Here is a 14,354-nt window from a genome sequence, read left to right on the forward strand (position 1 = left end):
ACCTGTGGGTTTACCTGATTAATTCAGTTAGTCTGTCACGACCGGCTGTGCCTGAATGGCCTACCTCGGCGCGTTGACGAAGACGCTGAAGCGCGGACTACTACTGTCGCGAATAGACGTCACCAGAGCGATATGCAGCAGCGTCTGGCGACCAGCTAGAATAGAAGATGTCCTACCACCACTGGAGTCATTTTCCAGACGACACATTGGACCTAATGAGTCTGAAGTGGCAGACATGTTGGAAACATGTGGCGTGAATGTACGTAAGTGTAATAGTTCAATTAAAGGTGCCAATACTGCATTGTTTGATGTGGTCAATATACACCAGATCTGTTATGTCTAATATTGTTTCTTTGACAGTCAATGGAGGAGATGCTATCTGCTACTATTCCTGGCTCCATACGACTAAAAAGAGACTTAATTCTTGATTCACCATTATGTAAGTTATAATATAAGGCAACCATCAAATTCTACCTTCATGGAAAATTTATAATGATGTCAAATTAGTGTTATGTGATAGTGTTGAAGGTATGACCTAAGTGTTACCTCATTGTGGAGTGATCAGAGAGGAGGTTGGTCATGTGCCAATTGCACAACCAAACACAACACCTGGAATTGGTACTAACATTTGCAAGAATAATGGATAACTTATAGTGCTTAGGAAAGCCATAGATTTAGCATTATACATGCATCTACAATTCCAGTGTCAAGAAATTGACTCTCCTTAGCTAGTGGGGCAGCAATTACTATACTGTATGAGATATTTCCTCCTCTGGATGAGGAGGTTAAGGCATGTGGTGAACCCTTGCGTATATAATTGTATATTGTACACCATTTGGTATTCATGTGAGTCTCAATTGCAGCACTACCAGTAAATTTTAGTGCAGGTAAGCTTCAAGGAGATGTACTTTGTTTTGGGGAATCCCTTGATAAGCACACGGAAGCGTTTTTTCAATATCAAAACAAAGTACAAAGCCTTTAAGCAAGCTTACGTGAAGCACTTTCTAAATATTTACTGAGCCCCAGTGAACCCTGCAGTTCGCTGAAGATTGAGTCTCGTGTGAAATACCAATGTGTAAATAAATAAGCAGAGTGCAATGTATGTCCAACTGATTTGTATGTGTATCCTTTAAAGCACAGTTGTATTTTATTAGTTTGGTAGTTTAGTAAGGCATTTATTTGTAAGCTGGTTCAGTGCATAAAATGATCTTTTAAATTATATACAACTGTGACATCACTTCAATTAATGACCACAGAGGGCCACATTGGCCTACTTGAAAATGTTAATTGTCATGTTTATTCTCTATCTCGTGGTCAAGTGGCAAATATTTCAAAGATAAGGTACTCGCCAGTCATGTCACATCACCAGTCATGTCACATCATGATTGCTTGTTTGCATGCTCCACAGTTGCTTGAGAAAGAGGTGGCACCATCTGCACTTTTTATCCATTTTGCAATTACATGTTTGGTTGAGTAGTTAGAACCTAGTAGAAGTTATGGCTGTTTTTATAAAGGTATGATGTTTATTTGCTGTTATAAACTTTGCTCATTTGAAAGTATATATTTACACTTAGCCCTATATGAACACTTTATCATTTTATACTTACTATATGTAATAGTTATACCACGGGTACAAGTGCTTTACCTGATATGTACCACTCTGCGTGGGCAGTTCAAAGGCACCGCCAGTGCCATAATTTGTATATTGCACTGCTGCAGACCGCAGCGAGTGCATTATAACTTATAACGCACTGGTTGCGGTTTTGTAGACCACAACGAGTGCATTATAAGTTATAATGCACCGACCGCAGTGCAATATACAGATATTGCACTGGCTGCGGTTTTGTGCAGCATAGCACAAGTGCCGGTGGCGAAGACCACTACGACACCTCACCTAATAGGTGGAAAGACACTTCACAGATCACTCGAATTCTTTTATAGCCCGACATGTAAAGGTCGATTGTGGGCCATAATGTCACCAATACGTATAATGTTTATAAGCAGCCAATGGCGATCGAAAAAGCCAACGCGGGTGGCAACAACTCTAGTCTACATATATATAAACGTACTTATACACCTTACTAGTCTGGTGCCATCTTAGCCCAGATTAAACTGTAGTCCATTTCGACAATGACTCAATAAAACAAATATATTCTAAATAATACTAACCTTTACGTTCGATTGTGGGAACCAGTTTTGTCATGCCACCAGATTCGAGTTTAGCCAGTATGAATAGTAAGAATTAGACTAGTATCGTTTAGTAGTTAGGTTTTGTTTACTTAAACCGTCTATTTAGCTGCTTTTTTTCGCTCGAGAGAATCACTATGGTGATTAGTCTGGTGCTTAGTCTATATGGCACACTGGCATGCTGAGCACTACATGATGAGAGTCGAACAGCGAATGCAGGTTAGTGATATAACCCATAGCGTACTAGCTTTCAATATCTCAGGTGGCTGCAGTACTGCAGGGGGAACGTCATCGCAACGTCCGGCTTGGTTACCCACAATCGAAGTTAGAAACCTGGCCTTTATAAGTGTTACAGCTGTCTAGTGAGACTCTCCCCACCTATTAGGTGAGTGGTACATAACAGTTATACAACGTGCACTCGTGCTCTGCCTGTATAAACGCACTTGCCTTCGGGCCTGACGGCCCTCAGGCTCGTGCGTTTATATCAGGCAGAGCACTCGTGGCCGTTGTATAACTATATAATATACGCACAGCCACCATTTTATGCCACAATAACAAACTCACCAGTGGGATGTGCCTTTTGGGGTCTGACTAGTGTGTTCCCTCTGTACCTTGTCTTTCCTTTTATCTTCAATCAGGTTGGTTGTCTTCTTCTTCAAGCATCAAAACCATATCGAGGCGATAATTTTCCATATCAACACTTTCTTTCAGCAGCATATTTAGACGCCAAAGAATTATTTCAGAGCTGGATTTCAGAAGCGCTTCAGTCCCGGTGCTACTATATAAGGAATACCAGATATCTACAACTTCGTGATTTGGATCCTGTTCGTGATAGGCTCACGACCACACCCATCAAATAAAGATCTAGGTGGACTAATAGCGATAGAGTATGGAGACCACACCTCTTAACAATCTAGCTATTTACTTAAAAGTAAACAAGATGACCTCACCCCTTATTGGTTTAGTAGCTGCATACCCCTTGGCTGACTCAAGATACTCTAATACAACAGTCATGTATGATATTCTAACAGAACAGTCACAAGTTACTAGTTTTTTTGTTGTAGCACAACTAGCTACAGTGTAACTTGTGACTGTTCTATTAGAATATCATACATCACTGTTGTATCAGAGTATCTTGAGTCAGCCAAGGGGTATGCAGCTAGCTAGACCAATAAGGGGTGAGGTCATCTTGTTTACTGTTAAGTAAATAGCTAGATTACAGTGTATTTCAAATAATTGTCAATTTAAAAATAAAGTAGAGATCTATGCAATAAAAAGTAGTAAAACAAGAGATGAATGATGGTATTACAGCATAGCTTGGTGGGAAAGTCCCTACTTTGGCATTACAGTAATCATTCATCTCTTGTTTCACTACTTTTTATTGCAAAGATCCCTACTTCAGTTTTAAATTGACTTTTTTTTAAATACTAGTAGTGAAACAGCACCTGTTAGTGGATAACTCAATAATCATGAGTAGATGGGGCGTGGCACCGCTAGAAAAGACTCTGAAACATCTGATCCACCATTTCTACTGACTTTGACATCAAGAGTTTGTTAAAAATCCTTTTACGAACTGGGTAAATAATTGTTTACTGTTTAGATAAGGATTTCACAGAATGTGTGAAGTTGCATCATATGCGATAAGAGTAGCCACAAAGCAAGGTATTTCCCATGGTATATGATTAATACCACAGTTTCCTGTGTTATACAGTTGTATACCACAGTGTGGTGCTTTTTATCTCCACCACAGGTGTGGTATATACAGTTGTATACCACAGTGTGGTGCTTTTGATCTCCACCACAGGTGTGGTATATACAGTTGTATACCACAGTGTGGTGCTTTTGATCTCCACCACAGGTATTGTATCATACTAGTGGGCTGATGCAACAGCAAGCCACACACAGAAAATGAACACTTGCATGAAAATGTGTTAGGTTACATTTAACATATCAAATAGCAGTTAAAATGAGGACACCTACATAATCGAGACACTCCCAAGGTAACCCTTAGTACATAAACTGACCTGGAATATGTTGGCAATGTCTCACCAACATATTGGAATACACATATTTTCAAAGTTGAGTGAGTTGTTCTGCGCAACATTGACAGCCACCAGGAAACACACTGCTTGTAGAATGGTATATTAGCTTCTTATTGTTTTACAGTTATTGGACATTACACGTTACTCCAATCCAACTTGTTTCAGTACTTATTGGGGTACCATTGTCCCTACTCTAAGTATTTTAACAGCTCATAGGCTGCAAGCTAGGTTGCCATGTCCTAGTTGCCGCATACCATTCTACAAGCAGTGTGTTTCCTGGTGGCTGTCAATGTTGCACAGAACAACTCACTCAACTTTGAAAATATGTGTATTCCAATATGTTGGTGAGACATTGCCAACATATTCCAGGTCAGTTTATGTACTAAGGGTTACCTTGGGAGTGTCTCGATTATGTAGGTGTCCTCATTTTAACTGCTATTTGATATGTTAAATGTAACCTAACACATTTTCATGCAAGTGTTCATTTTCTGTGTGTGGCTTGCTGTTGCATCAGCCCACTAGTATGATACACTACCTGTGGTGGAGATCAAAAGCACCACACTGTGGTATACAACTGTATATACCACACCTGTGGTTGAGATCAAAAGCGCCGCGCTGTGGTTTATAACTGATAAACCAATGCAAACTGTGGAATATAACTGATATACCACGCTTTGTGGCTACGCTTACCATATATGGTGTAACTTCACACATTCCGCGAAATCCTTATCTAAACGGTAAACAAGTCTCTAATAACAAGCGCCTAAATCAACCAACAATTATTCACCTCAGGAACTGGAACAAGTTTCGATGAACTCTTGTCTCCTTCGTGGATAACTCACTAATCGCGACTATGTGGGCGTGGCACCATTAAAAGTGTAAAACGTCTGATCCATCAAGAATTTCTATTGATTTCCATCTCCAGGAGGTGCTGTTTCACTATAACTTACTACCTATAATCGTTTTCATCTACTAGGGTGTAGAATATAACAGTTATAACACGATTACTCGGGATATGACTAAATATATACACTCTTCCTAGGGAGAGTGCTGCACACCCTCGGAAGTCATGGGTATATTTTAGTTGTATCCCTTGTAAGTGTGTTATAAAAATTTAAAGAGATCCAAGTAATAAAAAGTAGTGAAACAAGAGATGAATGATGGTATTACAGCATTGCTTGGTGGGAAAATCCCTACTAATGCTGGATTTTCCCACCGACCTATGCTGTAATACCATCATTCATCCCTTGTTCCACTACTTTTTATTGCTTGGATCCCTAGAATACTTCATTTTTAAATCAATAATTTTTAAACATATTTGTTTGGTTTTTTTTTTATAGTATACTGGGTGACTGCTAGTGAGTATTAGGGTGACTGCTGTATTAGAGTATCTCAAGCCTACCAGGGTGTGTGTAATTTTTTAGCTTATGAAATATAGCGGGGTGAGTAAATAGATTAAGAGGGCACAGACTCATTGGAACCCCAAAAGGCACATCCCACTGGTGAGTTTGTTATTGTGGTGTAAAATGGTAGCCGTGTGTTTAGTATAGTGGCGTAGCACCCAAAATTGGCAATATTGTGCACTTTTTCATAAAACCATTAAACTTTCCACATAAATAGTACTCCTCATGACATGTAATTTTAGATATAGTGCCATCACTGAGTTGACCGTTGGTGACTTTTACGGCAATTTTTGTACAGAAAATTGATCATTTTTGTCTTTAACTCCCTGAGGCAGTAATTAACTTGTTAAAAACATGGTACCAAACAAAAGATCTTGCTGATAGAAACAACTTGGTTTTTATTTGAAGCCAATAGGTGATTTCATTACAAAGTTATGATCATTTTTACTAGCTGTAAAATGTGATAAATTTACCTGCCCTCGAGGTGTGAATTACCTGTTGGCAGATAATTATGCATAAATTTATCAAATTTTGCAGCTAATAAAAATACTCATAACTTAAGAATGAAATCACCTATTGACTTCAAATAAAAACCAAGTTGTTTCTATCAACAAGATCTTTTGTTTGGTACCATGTTTTAACAAGTTAATTACTGCCTCAGGGAGTTAAAGACAAAAATGATCAATTTTCTGTACAAAAATGGCAGTAAAGGTCACCAAAGGTCAAATCAGCGATGGCACTATATCTAAAAATACATGTATTGAGGACTACTATTTGTGTGGAAAGTTTCATGGCTTTATGAAAAAGTGCACAATTTTTTGGTTGTGCTGCTATACTAGTTGCTTTGTTAGGCCTCCAGCCTTGTGACTGTGGTCAGGCAGGCAGACGAAAATTCGAGTTTTGGTGATGTTTAAAAATATTCCATATCCGGCTGCCTGTGGGAGCACAAGATCTACGAATTTTTTTGTTTTGTTTTTGTGATTGTATACATTTAGACATTTAGTTATGGTCCCAAAGTATCCCTTAGTACTTACTTAACTGACCTGGAAAATCAAGTTGCTGAGCTGCAGTGGGAACTCTTTTGAGAATGTTTATATGTCATATAAACATTCTCAAAAGGGTTCCCGCTGCAGCTCAGCAACTTGATTTATAATGTCCCTAAACAGGTATATGCATACACACACTACGCACGTACACCACACACACACACACACACACGCGCGCACGCATGCACTACACACACACGCGCGCACGCACGCACGCACTACACACACACACAGAGTCACACCTACCCAGTGAATCAGACCTGTGCACTACTCAAGTTCTATGAATCAGCACAAGCATATTTTCCTGGAGGCTAATTCTAGTATCCCATAGTTGGCTGTATCATGTCTCACAGGTGAAGGTGTGTGCACCCAAAGTTCCACCTCAACCTTTAGCCATTATGTGATATATGGGCAGTTGGTATTTGCCACCATTAAATACCAGGTCCCCATTATACAGCTGGGTAGCAATGTTTCTTGCTCAAGGGAATAGCACCGACAGCAGCTGTGCATCACCTGACATCTAACCTGGAACCTTGTGATCTCCAGGCTGGTGCTCTGGTCCCTTGCCTGCTGTACACACACTACGCGCAAGCACATGTGATGTTATGTGCACGCATACGTCAGCACATATCACACTTTTAACTAATTGTTAGCTTATAGATTATCAAATTACAGTCACAATTACAGAGACTCACTTACTCCATTTTAGCTGAACAAGAACTCTACCAGAGAGCTAGCGAGTTGAGCAAGAAGAACAAGTTGTGCAGGTCGTACATCGGTATGGGTTATCATGACTGCATCGTCCCTGCCGTCATCAAGAGGAATATCCTAGAGAATCCTGGATGGTATTTCATAAGTGTGAATTAATATGTATATTGTAGTAGTGAGAAACAGTGATGTCACAAATTCTAGGATAAACTTGTTAACACCATCCATGACTCTAATAGTAGTTTTACTATTAAAATTGGGAGCACGTTAAATCCCTCGTCAATTAAAACACCTATACAGTACATATTGTATGTTCTCAATAAGTGCCAGTAAGGTTTGAGCTTTACCACAATTAGTACACACGTTTCATAGCTATTCTAATAAATTGGTGCATGTGTGACTTATAAGGAAAAGCATTATCAGCAGTTGTAGCTCAACAAGCATTACAAGTGCTAGATAATGCTTGGATTATTAAGAGGCTATTTCTAGCCCAGTTCATGAATCCAGCCAGCAAGGTGCATTAGGCCATATATATTTGAATGCCAGCAAAACAGTGCAAATATCTGGATTGTTTGAGATTGTTTTTGTTCCTTAGGATCACTCAGTACACACCATATCAAGCGGAACTAGCTCAGGGCAGGCTGGAGTGTTTAATGAACTTCCAATCCATGATCACTGACCTCACTGGACTAGAAGTGGCTAATGCTTCACTACTTGATGAAGCTTCTGCTGCTGCTGAAGCCATGGCTCTCTGCTTCAGGTGACCATATACATCATTGTGTACTGATTGCTAACATCAAGTGTTGTGTCTATAACTCATCAATACTTCACATCTTGCGAATACAGAAATGAAGTCATCAATATTTTTGGGGACATCTGTGTGCTTTAGCTGTTGGTACAAAAACCTTCAACATGTGTGTGTGTGTGTGTGTGTGTGTGTGTGTGTGTGTGTGTGTGTGTGTGTGTGTGTGTGTGTGTGTGTGTGTGTGTGTGTGTGTGTGTGTGTGTGTTAGACCCACCCATAGGTGGTAAATGAAAATATGAAGATCATTGTGGGTGTTGCAAGCCATTGCATACATACTGTAGTTAGCCTTTACTGAAATGATGTCACTTCTAAAAATAGCAACCTGTATTTAGGGGAGTCTAACATTTTGAGACAACTGAAATCCATACGAGCTATACCAGCAAGTATGGGTATAGTTAATTTTGTTATGAAGGTTCCAACTGGTTTTAGTTATTTACATATATAATGGTTATATCTTATAAGCAATTTTGTCATCACAAAAAGCGGTACTTGAGATTGAAAATGAAACTCCCTCTAATTTCAGTGTGACCTGATGTCATTTAGGCTTATGGTAATAATCATGTCTTGTATGCTGGGGATCATGTGATCCCACATTGTTGATCATGTGATCCACAGACAAGTCAAAGAGAAGGAAACAAGGAACACATTCCTGGTTGATAGACATTGTCACCCTCACTCCATCGCTGTAGTCAAAACCAGAGCACAGTAAGTAGTGACATTGTATAGCTGTTGAGTAGTGATATTGTATAGCTGTTGAGTAGTGGTATTGTATAGCTGTTGAGTAGTGATATTGTATAGCTGTTGAGTAGTGATATTGTATAGCTGTTGAGTAGTGATATTGTATAGCTGTTGAGTAGTGACATTGTATAGCTGTTGAGTAGTGGTATTGTATAGCTGTTGAGTAGTGATATTGTATAGCTGTTGAGTAGTGGTATTGTATAGCTGTTGAGTAGTGACATTGTATAGCTGTTGAGTAGTGATATTGTATAGCTGTTGAGTAGTGATATTGTATAGCTGTTGAGTAGTGATATTGTATAGCTGTTGAGTAGTGATATTGTATAGCTGTTGAGTAGTGATATTGTATAGCTGTTGAGTAGTGATATTGTATAGCTGTTGAGTAGTGATATTGTATAGCTGTTGAGTAGTGACATTGTATAGCTGTTGAGTAGTGGTATTGTATAGCTGTTGAGTAGTGATATTGTATAGCTGTTGAGTAGTGACATTGTATAGCTGTTGAGTAGTGACATTGTATAGCTGTTGAGTAGTGAAATTGTATAGCTGTTGAGTAGTGATATTGTATAGCTGTTGAGTAGTGACATTGTATAGCTGTTGAGTAGTGACATTGTATAGCTGTTGAGTAGTGATATTGTATAGCTGTTGAGTAGTGACATTGTATAGCTGTTGAGTAGTGACATTGTATAGCTGTTGAGTAGTGACATTGTATAGCTGTTGAGTAGTGATATTGTATAGCTGTTGAGTAGTGATATTGTATAGCTGTTGAGTAGTGACATAGTATAGCTGTTGAGTAGTGATATTGTATAGCTGTTGAGTAGTGATATCGTATAGCTGTTGAGTAGTGACATTGTATAGCTGTTGAGTAGTGACATTGTATAGCTGTTGAGTAGTGATATTGTATAGCTGTTGACAGAGGAGGTTGGACACGCACAAATGAGTGCATGGCAAGTTTAACCAAACCTTTAGCAAAGTGTAAACAGGTACCAGTCGAAAGTGCACTTCAATTTTAGTATATTTATCTGGTCTACCCCATTCAACTCCACTACTCCAGGCGCATAAATAGCTCATGTAATCTTTGGGGGATCACGTGTGTAAGAAGTTCATGGATGGAATCAGCGTGCAGTACCACGAAACAACTTACTCACTGCAGTTAAGGCTAATAATCGTCCAAGAAATCAATATGCAGTGATATGAATGCTTCCACTTCCTCACAGGCAATTGAGGCAGGCACTGCTAGCCTGGCCTGGCCTCACAGCAAATGAGAGACTGCCGTCTTTTATAAAGAAACTTTCATTCATCTCAAGAAGGGTTTATACACACAAGGTAAAATAGTGTGGCTGTTAGTAAACACTTTTATCATATAATCTGCTATCGCGACATCAGAACTATGCAATTAACGGTAATAATTTTGATAGCGCTTATATCGTGTCCAACCTCTGTTGAGTAGTAACACTAGTAGTATCAAGAGGGAGAATACTTCTCATTATTTACTAGTATATATAACTGTTGAGTAGTATCACTAGTATATGTGACCATCTCAGCAAAAACCTGGCTTTGCACAAGAATGCGTTTTGAGAAAACAAAATTTAAAAAAAAATCTAAATTACGTATGCTGCAAAGAAAAAATATGCAAGTTTTATTGAGCCATTACTCAGAGAAGGAAGACTCAAATTGATTAAAACTATACCATCTTATTTGCCTGCTCATGGAGAGTTTGAAAATCTTTGTTTTGTTTCTGTAGCCCCAACGGCATGCATGTCACGCGCATTTGTTTACAATGCGGTAAATGTAAACAAGATTGTCTCTTCTTCATACCCATATGCATAAGTGACTACAGGGCTAACACTACCTTGGTTGATTTACTAATCTATGGAAACATTTCAAGCCAAATTCCAACATTGTAGACTAATCCAAACAGGCCTGTAGTTTATTTTAGCATAGTCACTGTACAAATTGATTTCCTCGTTCTTCTTACTGTCTAGTGCTGTAATTCCAACTACTCACCACAGAAGGCTGAAACTTTGGTGATCCATTCCTTGGACACTGTAGATAATGCTGAGGAAAAAAAAAGTTTTGAAAGTTGTGCTAACAAGTCGGGGTTTTGTTGAGACAGTCACATATACAGGGGCTTCCCTAAAGAGTGGTAAAGCGGTGCAGCACCACTATACTTCACTCAAACTTCTTTTGATGTGGTAAAAAGAATGTATATAATTAACAAATTGACTGTGATGTTGGTAGCAAGTTGACAGATTTACTGCTCTACTTTGTTTGGCTGGGGAAAGCTCTGACATATATAGCTGTTTAGTATTGTGGGAGGTACTGAGTTGTATATGGTGTAATCCAAACACCTCATTAGCAATAGGGACACCCTTATATGAGAACACGCATACTATAATAGAACACTGAGCTATTTAAAGTGTCGTACAGTTTAACTCATAATAATATACCAGTTCATTTTAAGGTTATATCTACTAGACAACAACACACCCTGAGTGCTTGAGGATAGTGGAGGTGCTACAAGGCTTGAACTAAATTAACGCCAGGCCTTCTATTATTAAGCTGCTTGCAATACAGTAGTTGCTAATGTTGCACGGTGTATGGTATGGCCTCAAGGTGTGGTCTCTATTTAAAGGTTTTGTAAGTTAGAGATTTACTTTCAGCCAGTATTAAACTTGTTGAAAGTCTCAAGTTTTGTGGTTGGGTAATGATGGGTTGTTTGGTCAGTAATTATAGTGTATGACTGTTTAGTGTTTAATATTTCTCTTGTTAGTTTCCTAGGGGCTGAGGTTATTGTTGATGATTATAAGTCATTTAATTTATCATCTGGTGAAGTGTTTGGAGTTTTACTACAATATCCTAACACTGAGGGACGTATTGAGGACTACACTGACTTGCTGACCACAGCTCATCAGAAAAATGTATGTACTTAGTAAGGGTTGTGACTTATTATTTAGCAGTGCTTAGTAAAGGTTGTCACTTATTATTCTTAGTAAGGGTTGTGGTGGCACCTGGTGTGTTTATGTTCCTATAATACATGACATTGTTTTGTCAGACACTGTTTAGTAGGGTATTCTTATTGTTGGTAGTTTTGATGAAAATACTAAATCCTCGTGAAAATATAAAGTTCATTCTCTAAAACATGGTGTATGGTGGCTAGCCAATTGTGCTACATTTTTTCACAGATATTGGTAGCATTTGCCGCAGACCTGTTGTCACTTTGTCTGCTCAAGCCACCTGGGGACCTCGGAGCAGACATTTGCTTGGGTAGTGCACAAAGATTTGGAGTCCCAATGGGTGAGCACTAAATGAATAACAATATGATGTGTGGTTACATATTCCTACTAACAGGTTATGGAGGGCCACATGCTGGCTTCTTTGCTGTCAAACATTCTCTCCTAAGGTCACTGCCTGGCAGAATAGTTGGAAAAACTAAGTATGTCTTGTTACATGTATAGCTGTAATTATAGTTAAATAGAGTAGAGATTTTGTTTTTTCAATGGAACAGAGCTACTAGTATTAAATACTACATTAAAAAGGACACCTTGATAATCAGGTCACTTGTCCATGGTCCCAAGACAGACGGGGTTCTACGCTACAGTACACTATACTACACACACACACTACACTACAATACACTACACTAAACACAATGTGGTGTTATATTGTCTAGAGATAAGATGGATGAGCCAACTTATCGACTATGCCTGCAGGCTAGAGAACAACACATCAGAAGGGACAGGGCCACCAGTAACATCTGTACTGCACAGGTGAGCCACACCTACTGACATGTGCTACATTTAAGCCACACTGTAGTGTGTAATAAGGTATTGAAATACTCTAATAGAACAGTGTAATAGATCCTGCATGCATGTACTAAGATGTGTACTTGATAAAGACACTAATCTTACAGTGTATCAGTAGCAAATTTGCACAGAACATTTGCTAGTACAGTGGAGTATCAGAACTTGTGTACCAGTTCAATAACAAAAGTGCTCAGATATGTTAATCTGCTCTGTTGAATTAATACTGTATAGCACAAATGAGCATTTTGACAAGTGAAATTTTGACAAAAACTTTCAATATTGTATAAAAGAATATACTAAATGGAAGTGATGAATTATGATTCAAATTGTCAAAGTTTTCTCTGGTTGAACTTTGTGCTATACAATACCTAGTTTACACATAGGAAATTTTTTGTGAATTTCACGATTACAGTTACAATTGTGTTTTTAAAAATTATGCTGGTTAGCTAGATGTATGCCTCCTTATGGATATGTTTATACAGTACAAAAGATCAAAACGTGAAACTTTTCTGCCAGTATACAGAGTATGATGCATTTGTAAAACTCTTCCCACGAGTAACTTTCCCTGCAAACTGTAGAACATGCATCTTCTGCCCAAATACTCTAATAGAACAGTCACTAAAAGTGTGTTTGGTTAATTGAGGATCCTAGTGTAATATATTTCATGAGGAAATTGTCACAGGTGTTTATAATAATTTATACTGTATATCACATGTTGTACACCTGTTAGGCTCTCCTAGCTAATATGGCTGCCATGTATGCAGTGTACCATGGTCCCAGTGGCCTCAGGGATATTGCAGTAAGAGTACACCAGACTACACTGGCTCTAGCTGAAGGTGGGAATCATAGTAACACCGTGGTGTCGATTAATGTTGTTATGGTTATTATGTAGTGTTGCGTCGTCAAGGACACTTGGTGCACCCAGGTGTGTTCTTTGATACCATTAAGGTGTGTCTTGTATTTTGATAGTGTGTGCATGTGTGATTCAGTAGTAAATGATGTTCCTTTTCATACAATAATTCTAAATCTGTTCTTGTTGATGCTGTTATCCTTGTTACCTAGTGGTAGTGTGCTATGATCAAAGTGATTGGTTATTTTATTGTGGTTTACAGGTCACATGCAATACTAATGTTTCTGATAGCCTGAAGGTGTTACGACGTGCGACTGAACGTAACATTAACCTGAGGGAGTATGAAGATGGAGCGGTGAGTATAATATAATTGTAGAACAATTCAACATGCAGAGTTATGGTAGACATATAGGTATATATTTTTTGACAAATGCAAAGGACCGTACAGCCTTTTTGATATTGTTTTTGTAAATGATGTTAAACCCATTGAACTATTGCTAAAATACTAGTTATATATTTTAACTTTTCAACTTCTTGAGAAGTTGAACATACACTTATTGACATTGGATACTGTTAATTGACATTGAATAATCAATGTTCTTACCCAGGTCTTCTGAAAGTAGTAGTTGGTGCACTTCAAGAAAAAATCTGCACTACAGGATAAACTGTATAGCCAACCATCTTGATAACTAATCAAATACAGAGTAATCCAGACAAGTCTTTATGGGAGCATGTGTAACATTTTTATGGTGTCTAATTGTCTGGATAGTGTAGT

At 38.5% G+C, this 14,354-nt stretch overlaps 1 protein-coding gene across 1 annotated transcript in view; it reads left to right on the forward strand.

Moving 5' to 3' along the window:
• The window catches only part of LOC136256444 (glycine dehydrogenase (decarboxylating), mitochondrial-like), a 27,898-nt gene continuing 13,544 nt past the window's right edge, over nucleotides 1–14,354 (forward strand). Inside the window, exons 1-12 of the mRNA XM_066049400.1 lie at nucleotides 1–259; nucleotides 361–439; nucleotides 7,388–7,523; nucleotides 7,982–8,146; nucleotides 8,807–8,896; nucleotides 11,697–11,844; nucleotides 12,109–12,220; nucleotides 12,275–12,359; nucleotides 12,597–12,693; nucleotides 13,460–13,565; nucleotides 13,622–13,677; nucleotides 13,842–13,934. Coding sequence (XP_065905472.1) covers nucleotides 56–259; nucleotides 361–439; nucleotides 7,388–7,523; nucleotides 7,982–8,146; nucleotides 8,807–8,896; nucleotides 11,697–11,844; nucleotides 12,109–12,220; nucleotides 12,275–12,359; nucleotides 12,597–12,693; nucleotides 13,460–13,565; nucleotides 13,622–13,677; nucleotides 13,842–13,934 — 1,371 coding nt within the window. The 5' untranslated portion in view covers nucleotides 1–55. The remainder of the gene's footprint in view (nucleotides 260–360; nucleotides 440–7,387; nucleotides 7,524–7,981; nucleotides 8,147–8,806; nucleotides 8,897–11,696; nucleotides 11,845–12,108; nucleotides 12,221–12,274; nucleotides 12,360–12,596; nucleotides 12,694–13,459; nucleotides 13,566–13,621; nucleotides 13,678–13,841; nucleotides 13,935–14,354) is intronic.

Source organism: Dysidea avara, chromosome 5, assembly GCF_963678975.1.
Source record: "Dysidea avara chromosome 5, odDysAvar1.4, whole genome shotgun sequence".
NCBI lineage: Eukaryota > Metazoa > Porifera > Demospongiae > Dictyoceratida > Dysideidae > Dysidea > Dysidea avara.